Source organism: Lepeophtheirus salmonis, chromosome 4 (assembly GCF_016086655.4).
Source record: "Lepeophtheirus salmonis chromosome 4, UVic_Lsal_1.4, whole genome shotgun sequence".
NCBI lineage: Eukaryota > Metazoa > Arthropoda > Copepoda > Siphonostomatoida > Caligidae > Lepeophtheirus > Lepeophtheirus salmonis.
Window position 1 is genome coordinate 39,880,024 of NC_052134.2, and position 22,192 is coordinate 39,902,215.

The window sequence follows — 22,192 nt, forward strand, 5'->3', positions numbered from 1 at the left end:
TATAATTTGAACTATTCACTTTTTTGCTGTCAGCTAATATAACTTATGAAAATTCCCTTTTTCAGAATATATGTGATATATTGAAATTGTTAATTTTTTCATTTTTTATATATTAACAATTAGAATACAACATAATTCATGAGGTATTCATACTAAGGGCTAGGATAGGGTCCAAAAGTGGGTTGTGAGAGTACGAGTCTACGTTCCCTTAATTGAAATTAATTTCTTTGATATTTGATATTGTATAGTTATTAATAAAATATTAACTTGAGTTGTCTATGAAATATGTAACTCTCATCATATCTGAATTTTCAAAAATTGAAACTTGTAAATTCAAAAACTTGTTAGGTCTAGTTCTTTTTCCTTAAAAAAATATTATTTTCTCCAACTTTCTTAAGTAATTTAAACTCAAAGGTTTTTTTTTGTTTGCAGCAAATGTCCCAAGCTACAGAGATAGATGACGAGCTTTCCTTTTTAACTGGCTGCTTGAGTTAATTTTTTTATACGAATGTTTCTAGAGTCAGAATATATTCCTTTCCATTTATTCATTTGGATTTTTGAAACTATCATAGGTGTATAAGTTTGAGGATTCTTAATATTTTGATACAAAACATTTTTTTAATTTTTATTTATTTATAAAACCAGACTTTTGTGAGAAGAATAAATATTTTATTACAATAGGAAAAGATAAAAAAAAAAGAAATTTATAAATTCTACTTTCTAAAATTTATTATTTTAGCAGTTTTTTCTTTATTTAATCAACTTTTTTTATATACAAAACCTCTAATTTTTAGGAAAAAACAAAATAGTAGATCAAATGAGAAGTTGTTCTTAAAAAAATGATGTTTAAAAAGGTGACAACTAGATCTTATTGATAAATAGCTAATTTCTGATTTTTTGCACTGTAATATGAGTCAACAAACATAAATTTAATTAATTCAAACGATAAAGAAAAAACAGCCTTTTATTTGCAAATGGTTGAAACTTAGTGCTGGTGTTTTTCTTTTCTTCAATTAATTGTTTTTGAAATCCCCTTGGAGCACAAAAGTAAAACTTTGCACAAACATTTATTTTAGATAAATTCCACGACAAAAATTTGTTTTTTATGTATTTACTATGAATTATATGTATATATTATTGAATAATCTTTCTTATAGTTTTAGCTAAGTCAATATCAATGAATAAACTTTTTTTGTTACTTGTGCATTGTTGATATACTAAGACATATTCTATCAGTAGAATAAACAAATATGAGTCGAACTAAAACAGTCCAAAAAGTTTTTCCATTCTTTATATATATATATAAATAAATAATAAGCGTATAATAAATGGTGGGAAATTAATTCAAAATTCAAATAATCAATGTACTAATATAGTTTCAATACCTCTTTAGCTCTTTGAGTGACGAATTTAGACCTGTAATTAACTCTGTCTAATAAAATTTTAATTCACTTTGTAGGTAAATGAATGATCGATGTGCACATAAACTTTATATTGCTGTAAATTTTGAACACTTTTCGAATAAATTTTGATATAATTTGTAGTAAAATGGCATTTTTTTGTGTAATTCTATATACACTTTTTATTGTAATTAATTTAAGCAGAGTTCTTAAAGATAAAAAAAAACGGTTTTTGTGATTGCTCCAAAAGATGAAGCTTCAATAAAAAAGTACTCTATATAAATAACTAAGTAAGTTTAAAACATACATACATCATTAAAAGTATATTAAAAGAAAAAAAATATGGTGTTTGATTTTATAAGCCAACTATGAATATAATAATATTATTAATTTTTATCTACATATTTGTTTCAGAAGGATTTAAAAACTTCAGGTTGTTTTAAGATCCAAAAACTAAGATGAAAATGAATAAGAAGTATCATATATTTTATTCAACTCTTTTAACAATATTCATAACCTGCTGTTAATGACATGGGGAACAAAATAATTTTGTCAGAAACAGAAAACTCTTAAACTCTTCTGTCATAAAATATTGAAATGATATATATGTAATTATATACGAATAATGTGTTTGAGTTTCAGTTTCTTTCAATCATCGTTTCCATTTTCCCTTAAATTAGTTATTAGTTAAATTATTTATACTTACCAACTATATTAAGATTAATGGGATAAGATCGTGGAACATGTGATGGAATTTGACACTCGTATATCCCAGCATCTCTCTCCTGCACATATTTTATAACAAGTACCCATTCGTTGGTATCTACGTTATGTTTTGCACTAAATCTTTCATCTGTTGTATAGGTGTATTCACCCACTGTGAGAATGTGCACATCACGATGTCTCAACCATGTTACCTAATGAGAAAAATATGTTATGTTATTGGAAGCTTATTGCAAATGTTTATGTTAAATATGTTATTAAAAGTAGCTCAATGAGTCTTCTTTCATTAATACCAATAGTCCCATAGAAACCCCTCTCCTTCATTGAAAGGAGAACTGATCATGTTGTTTTTGAAATAATCATTTATTGAATAATGTCACCACAAAATAAATCTTTAACAAGAATCAGGAACATAAAAAATCTTTGATATATATTTTTTAATTTGTAAATACATTGAAACATTTCATAGACATATATGTAATTGATATCAATTATATTTTAAATTGAAGTATTAATTATTGTAAGGGTGGTTATTCTATTTGCGGCCTGCCATCAGATATTTATTTTTGTTGTTCGGTAAGAAAGACTAAATTTTGTATTTTTTTTTGTTAGTATTACTTTGTTAAGTTAATTATTTTTACTAATGATTAGTTATTTTTATTTTGCCCAGCATTATCTTAAAATTTTGTCCAACTAGGTATGTGTTTAAATAGTCGTAGTGTAAAGCTTTTATTTGATTGAAAAATAAATTAATAGCTCTTAATACGGCATTTTAAAATTAAATCATTGTAACCACATAATTTTACGTCTTTTTATTGCAATTTACAGAGTCTTTGAAGTCTTAATACAAATAAAATAATTATGAGTGGATTTTTTATTTTTATATAAATAACTATTATTTTCTCTATTTTTGTGTCTTCTAAATATATATTATAATACAAATCCCAAAGAATATAACAAATACAAATCTAAAAATCTATTTATGTTCAAAGCCATGACAAAGATATACATTTCTATAATTAAAATTTCATATTTTCCCCCTTCATTTGTCTTCTCAATATTTTAAATCCACTTATAATTAAGAGAAATTCTAATATTTTATAGCTCTTTATTTGTGTTTTTATTTTATAAGTGAGCTTTTTTTATTTGTATAATATAAATATGTTACTCAGAATAAATTTTTTTATATTAAAAGTATGTACATAATTATAGTACTAAGGTATTTTCTTTACAGTTTTCTAATAATATCTCAAAAAATGAGAACTGTAAAATACTTACAGAGAAATGGTCACTTTTCCGATATTAATCATCGAATCTTTTTTTTGTGTCTGTTAATATTTAATGTACATGACGTAGTTGTAGTTTTAGTAAAAATTATGATTAATTATTCTTTCTTTTGATACAAAAATAATTGTATGAAAAATATATTGCTTATTACTGCACTCATCAAAGAATTTGATGAAAATTTTCCTATGATAGAAAACTAACTACATTAATTAAAATAAAATTTACTTTAGAGTGCATAATATAGCAATAGTGAAGCAGGCGGCTTACATCAAATTAAATTAAAAATAAAGAACTTACAAGAAAATTGAATGTACATTTTATTGAAGAAAATGAATCTAATTCCCAATATGCACAAAATTAATCAATTAATATTTTTCTCAAAAACGTGACAGCATTAAATTTGCATTTTTTGACAAATTTTTGTCAATTTCTATCATCAAACTAATCTTATTAATCCCTTCGAGGTGTTGCAAGTTGAACTTGAAGTTGTAAAAATTCACCATAATATTGAAATCGATATATTTTACTAAAAATGCCATATCCTAGGTCTCATATGTAAAATAATAGTTTCAAGCTATGATTATGATACTCAGATATCCTAAAATATCCCAAAAAGCCTATAATTGGCCGAGCTATGTCGATGAAATTCTAATTTTGATTTAAAAAATAAATATGAAATATTTTTTTTCCGGATTGTTGTTGTATTAAAACATCAATATATAAGACCATTGTTATAATAAATATATCCAAATAATAAAATATATGGGAATACATATAAGCATAATTCGAGTCGAGTTTAAAACGAGAAACTCCTCAGCATAATGTTGATGAGCTAAAATATAGTTTTCGACATTCATCAAGAATTCAGTAAATTATTTTCTACCCTATCTATCTTGTTGTTTGTACAAATACTATTTATGGAACGGGAATTATATGCATATTTATACATTGTCTTATTCAAGGGAGTATGAGAATCAAGTGCGTATAACTTTAGTATACGAGTATATGATTATTAATACAATACTTACTGTTATTTTTTTTTTTAGATATAATCCATACAATTTATAAACTTGAGACGTCACGTCATCAGGAAATAAATAACAACATATTTAGAAGGATAAAGAAAGTTTCATTAACAAACTTTTTTGATAATTTTTGTATCTACATATTTGTTACTTTTATTTTTCGTGTTAACAAAGTATCACTATCAGTCGTAAATCTTTATTTGTAAAGTGTAGAAATATTAATTAATTTTAAATATGAAGAAAACGAGATGTGTGTAGGATTTTAAATGATAAAAAAGGTATGGCGCCTTACTTTTCAAGGTAACTCTTATTCTTGATAAATACTATAATATTCATAAAAGACTATTTAGCTATTTTAGAAGAAGAAAAAAAAAATGATAGGATAAGAGAGATATTGGGGGAGCTGGTGGCGATTATCGACGTCCAAGAAAGCTGGGACGTTGGCTTGGAACCAATGTTGGACTATTTTAAGCCCGTCCACGGCAGTAGATTCTTTGGGGAAAGATTGTTCGACCTCTCTAATGATGATGTGGTTGATCTTATTATCAAAAGGAAAAAGTACAGGGAGGACCTCGTCAATAACACTTTCGTCCCGATAAGATCAACCACATCATCATTAGAGAGGTCGAACAATCTTTCCCCAATGCATTCGGTGGGAACGATCCCCTGCTAAGGATTAAGTTCTATTCTTGCTAAATTAAAAGTGTTTTTTTGGTGAAACTTTTCAATCAATTCCTTCTCAAGTGTCAATTTTCAAAATTCTTTCTTTGAGTTCATTGCACATTCATCCCTAAATGGAAACGGCCTTACTTCTAATACTGTGAATGCAGACTCATTACCCTACTTCCACACTTTACAAGGATGTTCAGCTGTATTTTGGAGTCCATTTTGAAATCAATACATTATCATAGACTGATAAAGACATATCGAGGCGTTAATGGGGTCTCTGAAAATACTTTTCTTTTAAACTCAGCCTTAAAGCACTATACATCCAATAAGCACCCCATTTCTTTGGCTTTCTTAGATATTGAGAAGGCTTATGACTTGGTATCGCACGAAAATCTAGCTTTTGCCACCAAAAGATTAGGTGTTAACTTTAGGTTGTCGTACTTGTTCATTTGGCCTTGTAATATGTAGTCCTCCCTGGAGAGCCTTTCCTTTTCAAAAAAGAAGAAGGCCATTATGAAGTCTTTGATTTTGTTTTAGACTATAATAGTTTAAATTTAACTTTTCATCTAGTAAAAAGTTCAAACCTTAGAATTGATGATAAAGAACAATATATTTAGAAGCAATTTTCTCAATTTCAGAAAAAGATACATGAATGTTAAATAATACTTTTGTTATTAATTTGAGGTTCTTTTGTTGACTTTTTTAAGATTACTAGAGTTTCCTCTTATTTTTCTTGATAGAATTTTCCACTATGCAACAAAATTAGCATTTTTTTATTGGTGTCTGAATAGTTATTTTATATCTTTTATTATGTTGAGAAACAAAAAAGAAGAAGGCAATTAAATAAAAAAATTTGCTTTTTCAGTTTACAAATTGATTTATAGTGTACAATCTTTTGAAAAATAATGAAACAAAAAACCTTAAATTAATAACAAAAGTCTTATGTAACATTACTGTTACTATAGCCAATGCTTTATAACTATACTGCTTAAAAATACCCCAAACCAGTTGATAGTTTTGTGCAACTATAGAATTACTACTTCTTAATTTTGGGAATTACTCACTGTCTAACAAGAGCGTGTACGAACTCAATCAATTAATTTCAGAACACTGGTAAGAGGAAAAGAATCAGAAAAATCTACACTATCATACACTTTTGTGTTAGTGATAAATAAGATTATACAAATTGATAGTTGACAAAAAGATACTTAGTCATAGTGAAGTAGAAATAAAACATTTTAAATGTACTTTTGTCCCCTTATACCAATAAAACTGAATTCTCTATATTTATTCTTATTCTATGATGTAGACTCAAGAATATCTGGGTTTGATAGAAAAAATGATTTTAATAATCTGTGAATAAAAATTGTTTTTGCTTTATATATTACAAATATGTACGAATGTAGATACATACATATTTATGTATGTAAATATATGTTATATAATATTTACAAGTATCTCATCTTCATAAAAGAATATTTTCTTACAAAGAGTATTGAGATATCTTATACTTATATGTTATGTCTCAAAATAGATACAAATAAAAGATACAATAATACATACACACAAAACTTATTTCTTCTAAATATACTCTTTCTTAGAAAAAGAAAAAAAAACTTCTTTGACTATTCGATTCAGATAATAATATAAATAAGAAAAACACACTGCTGGGATATACATTGTTAAATTATAAGTATATATTCATGGATATCTGATTTGCATTTACAAACAATCACATAAGTGCAGTTAAGCCTGGAATTACGAGTAATTTTGCCTAGGAGGAGTGATACTATTCCCAATGAGAACTACATAGAATTCCTTTACAGGGTGAGGAATAACTTCGGGAATACATATATGATTTTTGAGTTTATAAATTCAATATAAATTTATTAACACGGCACGAACAAACTACAAAATGTATATTATCTCACTTTGGCTAATATTTTGTATCGGTTAATTAAGGATGTTAGTGCCACTGTAAACTGCTGTGTGCCTCCCGCCCTTGTTTTAGTGAGTTATTACTTATTATAACTTATAAGATTTATATTTAATAGTAATACTTTTATTAATATTAAATTATTTATTAACAATATTTCATATTTACAAATTTCAATATTGTGATATTTGTAACTTGTAAGTTAGTAATAATTATATTTTATAAACATGCCATTGTCTGTCATTTTGTCTGGGTGCTCGAAGGGAGGATAAAGTTTTGATGATCTAAATAAAAGACAGATATACTATATATCTTAAATATTCGTGATCTAAGGTTTTACTATATTTTGTAGAGAAATAACACCAGAAGAAGACTTGATGCTACTATTACTATGTTTGACATAAAAATGCTATATATAAGAAATATAATTTTTTGTGGACTTATATGTTATTATGAAAAGAAAGATTGACACTTGAATTTTCAAAAAGAAAAAAAAAATGAATTAAAAGTTTTTATTCTTTATTTTACATATAAATAGATGTTATGGGTATTTTTCTGTTAGAATAATATAAAAAACGGGGAAAATTTATTGTCATGCCTCCAAATAACAACTATTTAACAACTAACATTTTTGAATGGAGAGTTTTGTTCATTATTTTAACTTTTTAATGTTTCTTATTTACAGGGTGCACGATAAAAAAGGTGGGTAGTAAGAAAAGTGTTTATTCTTTTATTTCAAGCGATACGAATGTGAGTTATTGTGTCTAATTAATAATAAAAAGTTTGTTTGGCTGTCTGTATGAATATATGACAACAAAACAACCGTATGTATATCGTAAATGTATTTTAATCGAAGAAATAACAATGTAGTCATTTTAATGAAATATTGCAGGTTTTTGCTTATATTATCGAACTGTGCCCATAGTAAAAATTTGAATCCACATGAATATTTTGTTGGACGCGTCCTTGAGAGTACGATCATTACTTCTCCCTAACACAACCTCAACTACCTAGTAACATATATTACCAGAGAGAGAAACACATGTCCAGTAGAAAACATTGACTAGGCCTTTCGTAGTCTCTGACATGGTGTGAGACCATGATTATTGCAGATATTTTTTTAATGCTGAATTTTGAAATTTCATTAGTATATATACAATTTTTAAAGTTTTCTTGAAATACATTGATTTATCAAAAAGAACGTTTTAATGTTGTATGTATTATTGATCCACCATTATTGGCTTGCACCCTGTAAATAAATATATATATTCGTATCTCTGCTTCAAAACATTCGTATGATGTTTTTACTATCATGATCTTGAGTATTGAAAAACATTGTGCTTATAAAGTGTGGGAAAATGATAAAAATGGGTTTGGAAAAAATATTTAATAAAAAAGCCAAGATGTTCTTATCTATATAAAGGGCAAAAAATGTCATTCTAACTAAAGAGTTTGTTTGACATTTAAATCTATACAGGGCCGTTAAAGGAAAAAGAGAGAGGGATTATGCTTATAGGCATTATCCATCAAGTTCACACTTACTTAAGTAAATCTTATATGATAAATTGATTTGGACTTAATTTTTTTTCTAGATAAGTAAATCAAATATTATATTTCATATGTCAAAAACATTATGGCTACTTACAACATTTATTGAATCTTTTTTAGAATTAAGTATTCCCTTAAAAGTTGCATAGTGATAAATTAAAAAGCTTTAGTTCTTCATTGGAGCTACAACATCATAAAACATACATGGGGTGTCTCTTTTAACAAATGTAAATCACATGTAAAACATGCTAAGAGGTTGCGATTGGATGAACATTATGTAAATTCACATGTTTTCAAAAATCTAATAAAAACGTGCATTTTATATGTATTCTAGCTATCTGTGCAGGTATAATGATTTTTTTTAAAACACAATTTTCTCTCCAACCAGTTATCAGAAAAAAACAACCAACTACATTATGAAAGATTGATGTGTCTAATTTAATAAAATCACCTCCAGCCTTAATTATAGTCTCTATACGAGGCTAAAAGGGCAAGAAGGCCTTTGCCACTTGGTCCAAAACCTGGAATTCGTTTTTTATCTGACTCATGATTCATCTTTGGTGTTGGAGAGAATTCAGTTGATTTCTTGTTTGATTGTGCCCACAAAAAAACCATCAGATTCAGAACTGGTAAGTTTGGGCCCCAAACGTCCAGCTAAATGAAATTTTCAAAATTGTTTTGGACTTCTTTCACATTGTTGTTGCCTCGAAATCCCATTTAAAGGTCTCAAACTCCATCCTAACCTTGCAAACGAACGTTTCACTGAATCTCAGAGTTCGAGAGTTATTTTGTGACTCCTGGCGCGTATTCCAATTATTTGGGACAATGAATTCATCAATTGAATCTTTTTTTCCCAATTGGTAGAGGGATTGAAAAAGCTATCTTACAAAAAAGTTTTCTGCTTAAGTGGTAACGTATGCCCTAGAGAGCGTGCCAAATCGGTGGCATATATATCTTGCGCACTATGTATTTTACATAAAAAAGTCAACATTTTGAGGATAGAAAACTTGTAAAATGCTTTTTATCAGGATTTAAAATTTACCACAAATTTCCATAGCTAAAGGAAATAGTTCATCAATAAACATACCTCTAAGTATTAATATATACAAGGTATGAAATATTTTCTTTCTTTCAATTTGGTCTTAATTGATTTTTTCTTGACCAAGTTGGGCCAATATTTGGTTAAACTTTAGTCTTTATTAAGAATTTTGTATATGACTGGAAAAATTTGATAGTGGGGCAAAGGAAACATTTTCCTATTTCAAAATATACTTTTGGGTGCTATTTCAAAAAAAATAATCAAATAAAAATTCTTAGAATTAAAAATATTTAAAAATTCACTTACAGTTTTAGCTTTTCCTAAATTTTTGACGATACAAGTAAGAAAAGCAGTGTTGTCAATTAGAGCAGATACATTTGAAGGTGGCGATCCATCAAAATACGGCTCTTCTTCATCTTCAGTAAGTGATACATCGTCATTGTGTGATAGAAGGGGTCTTGCCGTGTCTGAAATGTAAAAAAGAAAAAATATTTTTTTTGTTAGAATTATAGTTTTTTTTTTTTAAATATACTATTTTACAACAAAATTATCAGCCGAAAAAGCATATTTGGATAATTGTATCTAAAAAATTTGCATTAAACAAAATAATTGTATATTTGGGTCGTTTCACGAGATTTTTTTTTGATTCAACAAATTTGATTCAAATTTGGTATTATTGATAATAGTTCTACTCATAAGTGAATATTGTATCCATTACTTAATCCAACTCTGACTTTTGAAGTTTTTAAGATGTTAGAATACAGATTTTTGAATTTTGATATTATTGATGTATCGTAAACTAAAGCAATGATAACCAAGTAAAATACATTTTTGAAAAACTATCAGTTAGATAAACAAAAGTTATCTTACAATTTAAAAAGAGGGTTAAAAATGACCTTTATTTTTTACAGGTTGTTGGTGTTTGAGTTTTTTTTTAAATTTTTGTTATCTAAACATAGAACACTTATACATCTTTTTAAGAAAAGTATAGCCTAGTGAAATCATGGAATTAAGGGTAATGGTTTGATTTATAAAAATTAGAACTGTACTAGAATTATGAAAAATGAAGGTAAGGTATCATTGTAATGTCAAATTGAATAAATGTTCAAAAAATACTGTACTAATGAAGTTATGATCAATCGGGTTCAAACAGTATATTTCTTATACTTGGAAATATATTTGTTCTATATCCATTAACATTTTGAAATAATAAAAATGAAATATTCTATTGTACATTGTATATTTTTTAACAAAACTTACTAAATTAGAAGATTTAATTAAATCTTTTATCGTTACCACTTTTACCAACCAATCCTCTTACAGTATTAAAGCATGTGCAATTACATACACTGATAAAAACTTTATAATAACGGCTTGCTAACATAATAAATAAATTAACTTTTTTGAGTATGCATTGGAATATATATGTATAAAAGGAATTTTTTTATAAATCAATGTATCAAAGCTAGAGGTTTTCTCTCGAGATTCCGTTATTTGAGGACTTCCTGGAATTTTACACCTACGAGAAATTTCCAGGAAGACCGGATTTTATTTATTCCATAATATAAGTTTCATTAATTTATACGGGGTGTTAACATCAAACCGGTGTATTTTTCAAAAATCTTTAAATTGTGCATGAGGCTACATTTATCGCCAGATTTACTTGAAAATTGGTTTGAATTGTATATATGAATATGAGAAGAGCTCATTTGATGTATCCGCCTCCAACATCAATCATAGGCTGGATAATTGATGAAGAAGTTACTTTTTTTGAAAAACTTGGCCATTATCAAAACATTGAGGCCGTTGAGCTACCTCTAAATATTTCTCAATTTATCTGAGGCTTCGAACATTATACTTTTTTATTAACACAAACGGATTTTGTCCCGTTTGACTATTTCAATACCACAATCACTCATAGCCACCCATTTTCACCAAATGTGGGCCCATATGACTTTTTCTTTTTCCCAAAACAGAAGAGATCCATGAAAGGACGAAGATTTGTAACGATTGAGGAGATAAAAACTGTATCGCAGGAATATATCAGATCTATACCGAAAAGTGCTTAAAATAAGTGCTTCTAGGCTTGAAAAAAAGCGTTGCCACAAGTGTATTGTATCAGAGGGGGATTATTTTGAGGGAGTCAAAATAAATATTGGTATAGAGCTAAAAATTTGTCGTTATTAAGTAAAAAGTCTGCTTACTTTTTAACAAACCTGGTATAGTGTTATGATTTATTTGGAAATTAAATGAATGTCACAAATTAAGTCCCAGAAAAAACACATTTTTTTTCTTCTAAAAATGAAATTACTTGTGTCGAAATTAAGAGTTTAATTCTAGGTCATTGAATTTTTTTTTTTTTTTAAATTTAAAGAGAAGCTCGAGGACAAGTTTATAGACGTCAGTACATAATACAAGGAAAATTGAAATACTTTCTGCAATTGAACCAATTGTACTGAGCGTTACAATATCTCAAATTTCTCTCAATGATGAAGCTCAGAAAATCGATAAAATTAAATTAACTAATAGAAAATGTATCAATAATTTAAATGAAATCAGAGACATCAAAGACTATAAAAAGTAATTTAATATATAAAAATATTTATCACATAATAAACTAAGTATTTTTATCCCTGAAAATCTGATTTTACCCAATATCTCGATGAAAACATAGCAAAAATTATTGTTCTTTTTTTTCACAATATTCTGCATTTTACTATTCAATATATATATTTTTTATGGTAATAACCACCTATTTTGATGCCCCAGAAAAGGAGGTCGTTTCCTTTGCCCCCAGTCTCTCTTACTTTATTGAAGAACTATGTTAAACATTTAAAACATTTTTTAAAATGTAAGGTAATAGCCTGGCTCTACTCCATCAATTATTATATATCCATACTGAAAGTAGATATTTTGGTTGTTCACAACATTCAAATGAATCTTGTAAAGAAAACTTTCAACCAATCATAAATAAATCAAACAATTATTAACTCATTAAATTGAAGTTAAAGATACTAGGTTATAACTCATTAATGATTACGTGTAGCACAAAGTAAATATAACTAACTTGTCGTCAAATAATAGCGTCACATTTACATTCATGCATACATATATGCTATCGATTTTTTTGGGATGTAAATTTCATACCCCTAAAAAGAAGTAAAATCAAACTTATAAATAAGTGCTAATGATTAAATAAATAAATATACATTTTTCAACATTTATATGTACAATTCAAGTAAGTCCGAAGAAAAATGCAGCCTAAGTGACAATATAAATATTTTTGAAAGATAATCCGATTTGATCTTAATACCTTGTATATCTTTTTTTTTACGAGTGACTGGGTATCGAACCAATGCACAAAGAGTTCAAAAGAATAAGTTATTTCGTTTGCAGTGTCCATTGATCTATATCGCTCTATTTCCACAGTTCCAATTTTTTTATTATGACACGCAGATGTAATATTACTGAATTATTTTATGATGAACTATTATATGTCTATTGCAGCCTTACGAGCTTCAACAATAACACCTATACGCATATATTTTATTAAATAAATAACTGGAAAACCATTTTTTTGTCAATGAAAAATAAAAAATAACACAACTTTTGTTTACATGTATACAATAAAAATATATGAACTCATGAATGATAACATTTTTAATTAACTTTATGGTTCTTTTAATTATTTTAGTAGGAGTCAATAATATTGAATTATTTTAATAACATATTGGGAAAAAATTCCTTATAAAAATGTCATTACAAATATTGACTTGGAAAAAATATATCATTGTTAAATTGACATGCATAACCATAGATAAAAAATAATATTTCTTTTAAACTGTTAAAATACTTTGACGAATACAAATTTCAATTCAAAATTACTATATAGTTTATGGGCATAGACCTTTGATCCTCTAATTTTCCTTTCATTTTACAAATATAACTAAATTCCTAAATTGACAAAACTGATTTTTTCTTATTAGTAAGACAAATTAATATAGGTATACTTTAGTAAACTTTATAACTTCTTTAGAAACAAGTTCTAGTGGTTCATCAAGTGACCACGCATATATTTATTTAATTACAAATAATTAAAAAATGTCTTAATTAAGGCATTACTTCTAAATTTTTAACACCTAGCAGTTTTAAAATAAATGTAATCCATTTTGTTTATTCTACACAAAGAGAAGGCGAATCTTCAAAGTGTTCCTCTGTCAAGAAAACCCTAAACGATATTCAATATCGAAGATACATCTAGGTTAAACTGATTATATCACGGATCTTTCATGGATTTTATGTAATAAAGTTTATTACTCCTTTGCTGCATCCAGAAACTTATCTTTAACATAGTGGAGAATATTGTGAAACGCCTCTCTTTACGTAAATTTTTATACGGTTTTGAGATAACCCACGAAGTTATGGCACCATAAAAGAATAATTTCCTTTCTAAAAAGTAGTTTAAGTAGTTCTTAGTAAGTTAGGTTTATATTAACCACTGGCGATTTATGAGCTTCAACTTTTATTCTTTCGCATTTGATTACTTTTTTATTTGATTAAAAAAATATTTATCATTATAGATTTACTGAAATATGTGACAACATTTTTTCGATGTTTTTATTTGTATCACTTTACTGTAATCAATCAAGAATTTAAACTATAAAAATATTTTTTTATTCTTTAATTTTTTATAAATAAATACTTATCAAGCTTTTAAATAATTTTATTTTATTAAATATACTTATATAATGAACCAAAATAAGTGAGGAAATAAACCCATTTTCTTTTAAATGAGTAAGTTTAAAATAAAAACCCTCTGTTAAGATATTTGACATAAAATCACATTATTTGAAAAAAGAAAGCACATTTTTATTTCAAAATAAATTATTTTGCTTCCATTTACCATACATATGTAGCTATGTACCTAAAATAGATGTACAAAAATTAATTTAAATCAATTTTTATTTATAGAATGAGAAAGAAAAGAGTTGAGATTAAGTTATTTTGATTTGATAGTCAAATACTTTATTCCTGTTGTTGAACTATGTAGTTTGGAAAAGTGTCATAGTGAAGTCTAATTCACAATTATTGTGGTTGAGTTATTCTCAGATATTTTAGGTTAATTGATTATTTTATTCGATAAAAAGTTATTGAAATAGATTATTTTTTGTGTGGTGTTGAGTACAGTTTTCTATTATGATTTTTGAGAAAAACATGGACAAATATGACAACAATAACGTTGAAACATAGAAAAAAAATGTTTTTAATGTTCCCTAATTAAGCATAATTGAATTGGTTTTATCTGTGTAAATGTGTTTTTTAAATAAATAACACAATTAAATCAACTTTTCTTTAAATTTTTGGCCTTTTAATGGTTTATTTATAAAATAAATGATATATTTTTTTTTCATTACATAAAATAAAAAAATCGAAATCTTATTTTTCCCTCAATAAAATCCTAAATTAATTTTTTACTAGACTTTTTCATTTTAACAATAATTCAATTTTTTTTTGGATATTCTAATAAAAATATATTAAACTTTCATTATAGCCTTCAACCCCTCCCACAAGTACTTTCTTGAAGTATTCACCCCTATAGCATTAAAATGGATTTTTAATGCCAAGATATAAAACTTTATTTTCTTATTAATGTCTTAGTATGTATTATATTTGAGACACACTATAAATATCAGTGAAAACATTGTAAACATTGAGCATTATGTTTAATACTTGCGGATACGATAAAATTGTAGTTGGAGAAAATTATTTTACATTGGCTGTTAGAGATCGATTATTTCGAAATAAATAAATTTTTATCAACCAAGACATTTCCCACTCCGTTTCTAAATAATTATTAATAGAGTCGTAGATTCATAAAAGAGTCCTTATATGATTATGGAAAAAGGATATGTTGAGAAGAGTTGCTCTCACAAAAATATCCCTTTATATATCCATTTAGACGTGTATATTGTCGGTATAGGTGGTGAACCGTCTTAAGTTCTTTAATTTTCTATTTGCCGTACCTTAATCAGTCTTTTTCTCTTACTTTCAATCTGCCTGAAAATGTGCATTTACTTTTTTTGTTGACTAAGAGATTTCTCTGGCAACTCATTTTCTTTAATTTGAAATAAAAACAATTCTTGTGTTTTGTTTTGATTCTGTTAAATTGTCTCTATTTTAAGAATCTTGCTAATCGTAAACAAATTATGACATTAAATCCATTACCTGAAAATTCCTGTGATTAAAGTATTGAACAAATATTTGTCATCTGTAATATCTTATATTATCTACATCCGACTATGCCATTTTATTGAGAATAACGTTTTAAAAGACAATTCAACACTGATTTTAGCATTTTCTTTTCAGAATGTGCTTTTTCTAATTTAAACTAAGGGAGGTATTGGTTCTTGAGCTACACTCCATATATATTATACTTTGTACTTATGAGATAAGCCACTAAATTTTCCACCTATTGTTATACCGTGAGGACGTTACAATGACCAAATCCGAAGAACTTAGTCTCACACCAAAGTTTATCTAGATCTCTTCCTGTAACATTTTAAGGATTGAGGGGGGAGGGGGGGGGGGTAGTTTTTCTACATTCGTAAAATAGATTAAATGAGGTCTCCAATTCTTACTGGCAAAAATAAAAAAAATCTCCTTAGGATCTGTCGGGATTTCTTTCTAAATATACAGGACGTTCCTAAGCTGTACCTCATTTATTGTTGACGTGTATCAGTGAATGGATTCATCAAAAAAACTTTTGGATCCGCATTTTCTATCCCATTTCTAATATCAATTTTGTCGATATGGTTATATTTCTTTACCTTATATAATTTTAAGATAAAATTCATGCTTTAACAGATTGTTATGTTAGACGTTTGTTTAATCATTTACATTGCGCTTGTATTAACATAAATAAATATATACGAATAAATTTTATGTAATTTTTTTTACATATTTGCAATTTCTTTGAGCCTATAAAGAATTTAAACATGTTTTCATAGGCCCCTTGGGATTTCAAAAAACAAGAAAAAAATGATTTAACATTTAAAAAATGAAAAAATAGACATAAAGAAGAAAAACTATTATAAATTAATCCTCCTAATAGATTAACTAGTTAGATATGTAAATCTACAAATTTTGCTATAATTTGATTTAATTGGATCAATTTTTTCGATTCTTCTTTTAACAAAATTTAATTATGTATGCATGTATAAATCTGGTTATATATTTTTGTTATATTTCTCAATGTTCTTGATTTGATAATATGCCTAATTTTTTTTGGTATAAAATTTAGAAGAAATTATTCAAATGTAACGATGAAATTGATGAACAAATATTTCAGATTTTGTAGGCTTTTTTTCAACTCGACAGGTAACGGGTACTAAACTAAACATGCATAATTAGAGATAGGTACTTTTTTATTTGCTGAATGTGTATTACTCTGGCCCAACTAGTGTTTGCGTAATAGTTCAAAAACAATTATTTAACTCCATATGTATAATAATACAAGTATCTTATAAATACTAAACCGATTGAAAATATTTAACTCTAAAATTTGCCACAAATTAAAATGTATGAGTTTATAAAACTCCTACTATGTAAATTCAGAAAATGAGTAACAGATTTGGAGTGGGTGCACTTACTACCCTCAATGAGCCGTAAATTTGCTACGCTAATAGATGGTTATTCTTTGAAAGAACCATTTGATGCTTGCTGTTCATAACTCCGATCAATTATCTAGTCGTTTTCTCTATGACACGTACGAAGAGAAAATAGTTCATTCATTGATAACCTCCCCCCCTCCCCCCCTAACAACGAACACCAAGTGGCACAGTGTAGTAAAGACTACACATTTTCTTTAATATTACACCATCATAACAAACGTAAGGCTAATGGATACATCTCTAATTAAAATTAATTAAATTTTATAAAGAAAAGGAATAAAATTAATAATTAAAATAGTGATAAATCTTGACTGGAGTACTATACCTCCAGACTGAAAGAATATGTAAGATTTTTTTTTTCAAACTTTATTTTATCCCAAGAGTTTTTCAATATTTTTTTCAATCTTCAAGTTTTCTATGTATTTAGAAGACGTTACGACTAGCCAATCGGAAGCGCTTGATTCCTGACTGTACTTTTCACGAATCAAAAACCCACACATTTGTACAACAAAAGCTATTTTACAGCATAATTAAAACAAACGGGATACAGTCTCGATGTTTTCTGTACAAAACGAGCATACACTAAACTTAACATTCTGTTTCGAATTATTAGTAAAAAGAGAGAAGTTGGTCACACGATATTTCAATTTTTTTTTTTCATGTAAAAAGAATCGCCTTCAACATTTTTGACTTGCACGTATTTGCATTTTAATAGCTTACGGGCTGTGAAACTTTCGCCTTGAGACGGGGTCGCCTTGAGACGTTTTCACCTTGTGGCGCTCTCGCCTTCAGACGTTTTTGTCTTGTACTGTTTTGCCTTGCAACGTTTCTGCCTGGACACTTTTTTGCCTTGGATAATAATAGAGGAAACACTATTTCTTCTTAGCAATATATTTTTTTTAATGAATTGCTACCGTTGTATTCCAGCTTTGAGAAATTAGAAACAAAAAGGTAAGCAAGCTAGACGATAATAATTCTTCAAAACTTTAATTATAGTACGTAGGCTTCAAAGCATTGGAAAGGAATCGCGAAATACTACTACTACGTACCGTTACAGCGAATAATTGGTATTCATATGCAGTACATTACTTCTTTAAAATGCCATGAAGACATACTGAAATCTCTACTTACATCAAGGATTGTACTAGAGATATAAATCAAGATGGTGACCTCGTCCATGAAAGTCTACATGTATTTGTGAATATGACATAATGTATTAAAATACTTCTTTAACTTATCCGTTATCACAATCATAGATTTTGCTGTGCTCCCTCCGACCCTTCACTTGTGATTCTCTCCCTGTGCCTCGAGAGTAAATTTCTGGCAATCTTGTATGTTTATATCTTATGCTTATTTTGTGATTCTATATGGGAATAACCATTCTTCCTATTACTGTGAGGATTTTGAATTGTACCGAATGGAAGAAAAGCATAGTTTCAAGGGCCTTCCGAAATAAAGCCTTATTTTTAGTGGTTGATAAATAGTAAATACAATGTCCCGATTGAGCATTGAGGGTTTGATATGATAAGATAGGATAAGGAGATGGTCACAGCTTGAGGTTTAAAGCTGAAATATCATTTACTATCATTATATTTTAATTATAATTATTATTTCACAGTCCATTTCAAACTCAGAAAAACTCAGAGAGTTCTTTCTTAGTATGGGAAATTGAACTCCGGCTACTATGAAATTTTAAAGTACTTAAGCAAATCGTAAAAATGTTTGGCTAATCTTCCTAAGACATTAAGCAAATTTTCTCCACCGGATGCTAGAACATGAGATACCTCTTATGGGCATGAATTTATAAACTTGTGTCGGACAATATCATCTGGCACCTCGATCTTTCTAGCCGTCTCACTAATTTCCTTCAAATTGAAAGAAGGGCATCCCACTAAACTAAAGACTAAAACTGGGGATCTATAGTTATATAATAATAATTACGTTTATGTATTACTCTAAGATATCTCATTTGGTATTTATTTTTTGGTATTTTAGATGGATTGCAGATAGCTAACTGAAAAAATTATTGATGTACTCAGATAGATGTTTTGTTGTGGTAAAGTACTCGAATCCAGTACATACATTTATAATTCTTTCAAATAATTTTTTTTCATGAAATCATAGTTATGTATCATTAGTAAGTTATTTATGTTTCCCTTCTATATTTGTTATTTTAGTACATCAATTACAATTAGTAGACTAAATAAAGTTATTACAATGATAACAAAATTACGATTGTTAAAAGCTATAGACTTATTTATGCGGGTTCTACTAAATTATATTCATGAGCATCTAAAAAACATTACCAAGTATTTTGTTTGTTAAGGACACGGTGTTTCATATCACCCTATTCATACCAATATTTTTTTGTCATAACTTAAGTATTAAATCAGGTGTTGAGGAAATTTTTCATTTTGATACAATTTCTTTTAGATTATGTAGGGTGAATCAGACTGGTTGGGAAAATCGCTAAAATAAAAGTATTTATTCAGTGGATAAATAAATATACTCTCTGCTAAGGTTTTTACTAGTCTATATTTCTTTCAGAATCAGAGTTAGATTGCCACAACTCATAAAGGCTTGAAAATAGATGTTCGTAAATATTTCCTCGAATACTCTCTAGAATATTGGAACCAGAAGTGAATTATAAGTTTTATAAAAATCGAATCGCTATATAAGACAATTTTCATTCTTGCATTTTTTATAAATGAAAATGTTTTGGCTCAAAATATATTTGAATTTAAATAATAAAAAAACTCTTCCAGGAAAACTCTGATTTTTACCGTGAGTAATCGGTAAGTTCTCCATTGTATTTGTTGGATCAGAATCGCTGATATTTATTTTTCCCTCGTTGGGATCCCACATGCTGAACATTTATAGCTTGCAATTCTTTGGATCTTTAACCAGTCTCTAACTGTACCAGAAGTTATGAAGCCTTTTGAAGCAGACTCCAGACAGTAGTACAATCTCATGAAAAAATCTTGTTCTTATAAGATTTACTTTGGTAAATCCAGTGCATATTTTCTTTTTGTTCGGATCGCTTCTTCCATATGTGAAAAGGATGAATCCAATTTAAATTTATTTATCTATTGTTTCTTGTAGTGCAAAAGTGTCCCTATCATACTGTATAGCAGAAACTCCTCCATTGTAAAGGTTGAGATAAAGTTGTCTTTGTTCAGAACCTTTATCTTATTATTTTTTTTCTTCTTCTTCCTAGTTTTTTCGCTGCCTTATGAAATAAATATCATCTACACTGAAGGTCAAAGCACAATCTGGGTATTCTATGTTCAAAAAAATTAAATGGTCCATTTTTAGACCGTAACCGCGAATGACGCTGAATATTTTGTCTCGCGTGGTCGCTGAATCCAGCATGGAAACAGTGAGCTTCCAGGTAGATTTCCAAGTTGAAACGTAAATTAAAGGATGTTAACCTGGGCAGTGATCTGAAATGTTCGCAATGGAAAGGAGACATAATTAAATAGCCCCTTTTATTTTGCCGGCTATTGTTATTATTAGATTTTCATTTTTTTTTGATTATGCTGGTTTTGTCGGTAATATCAGCCATTTTGTATTATTAATTTACTTTTGACAGATAAAAAGATTACACATTTTTGATATGCTTTTATATTTTCTACTAATGACAAAAATGGGGAAAAAATCATTTTTAGGAAACAAAGTACAACTTAATTCATCTTTGTTTATCAGTTTTGGACAATAAGGGATTTCTTTGACATAGTTTAGAGAGAATACCAGCCAATTCCTTGGATGTATGTTCATAGATAAATTATTTAAATGTATATGTTTGTAAATTAAACTTATATTCGAAAAATAAATTAAAGTGTCAATTGATTACTTAAAATTACTTTGTCTTATCCGTTTATTAAGGGGAAAACAGAAATCAATTATTTTTTTGTAAGTAATTTTTTATCATAGTTATATGTCAAGTAGTAATTTTACCTCAAATGTCTTACTAGCAATATTTATTATGTCAGTCCTTCCTTGAAGCAATAAGGGGTTCACTTAGTAACTATTAGTCTTCTTCTATATAAATATAAATGATGTCTTTATTATAGTGAAGAACAATTTCTGAAGTTTCAATATATGAATACATATGTAATCAGTATAAAATAAATAAACTTTAAATTAGATTTTGTTTTGATATTGGCTTGTTTCCAGAGTTTCAGAAAACTTAATGTGTACATATCGTTACAAACGTACATATATTGGACAATCCATCACAAATAAACAATACTTAAATGTCGCTTCAAGATACGACATTTATTTGGAATATATATTACATTTTCATTTTTCTTGAAGGGAAAAAAATATTGGCAATTTTTTATCAAAGTATTTTGAAAGGAAGTTCATATTTAACAAAAGGAGTTTAAATGTATTAATTGCTGTCATTTTAATATTTATATTCAATAACTTTTGCCTTTTAACCCTGTAATATCCGGTAATAAAATTTTTGTACGTACTGTGAGAGAAAACTTAGGCTATTCCCTTATCGGAGAGCCTTAGGACAACAATTTAAAAGGCTTAATACATGGACCACATTCTCCAATATATTTATATATATGTATTTTACATATTTTTTGATAGCTTGAGGGCTTTTATATATTTGTACATATATCTGACTATAATATTAAAAATACATTATATAAATCGAGAAATTATTCATTCATACCACTTTTTTTTAAACCTTTTTTATTCAGTGAGGAGAAGATAAATCAAAATTGACAATCGATAAGTGACCATTCACGAAAGTAGATTAAATTTTTTTACTCTTTATTATGGTCAAAAATGGTTTTGATGGGTTTATAAGGATTTTTATTGGTATTATATATACCAAAGTATGAGAAATTTTATGAAAAAAACATGGATAAAATGTGTTT

At 27.5% G+C, this 22,192-nt stretch overlaps 1 protein-coding gene across 1 annotated transcript in view; it reads right to left on the reverse strand.

Moving 5' to 3' along the window:
• Window positions 1–22,192, reverse strand: part of LOC121115930 (zwei Ig domain protein zig-8) — a 226,524-nt gene that overhangs the window by 26,681 nt on the left and 177,651 nt on the right. The window contains exons 4-5 of the mRNA XM_040710113.2: window positions 9,934–10,094; window positions 2,107–2,317 (exon numbers count right to left, since the gene is read on the reverse strand). Of these exons, the coding sequence (XP_040566047.1) occupies window positions 2,107–2,317; window positions 9,934–10,094 (372 nt within the window). The remainder of the gene's footprint in view (window positions 1–2,106; window positions 2,318–9,933; window positions 10,095–22,192) is intronic.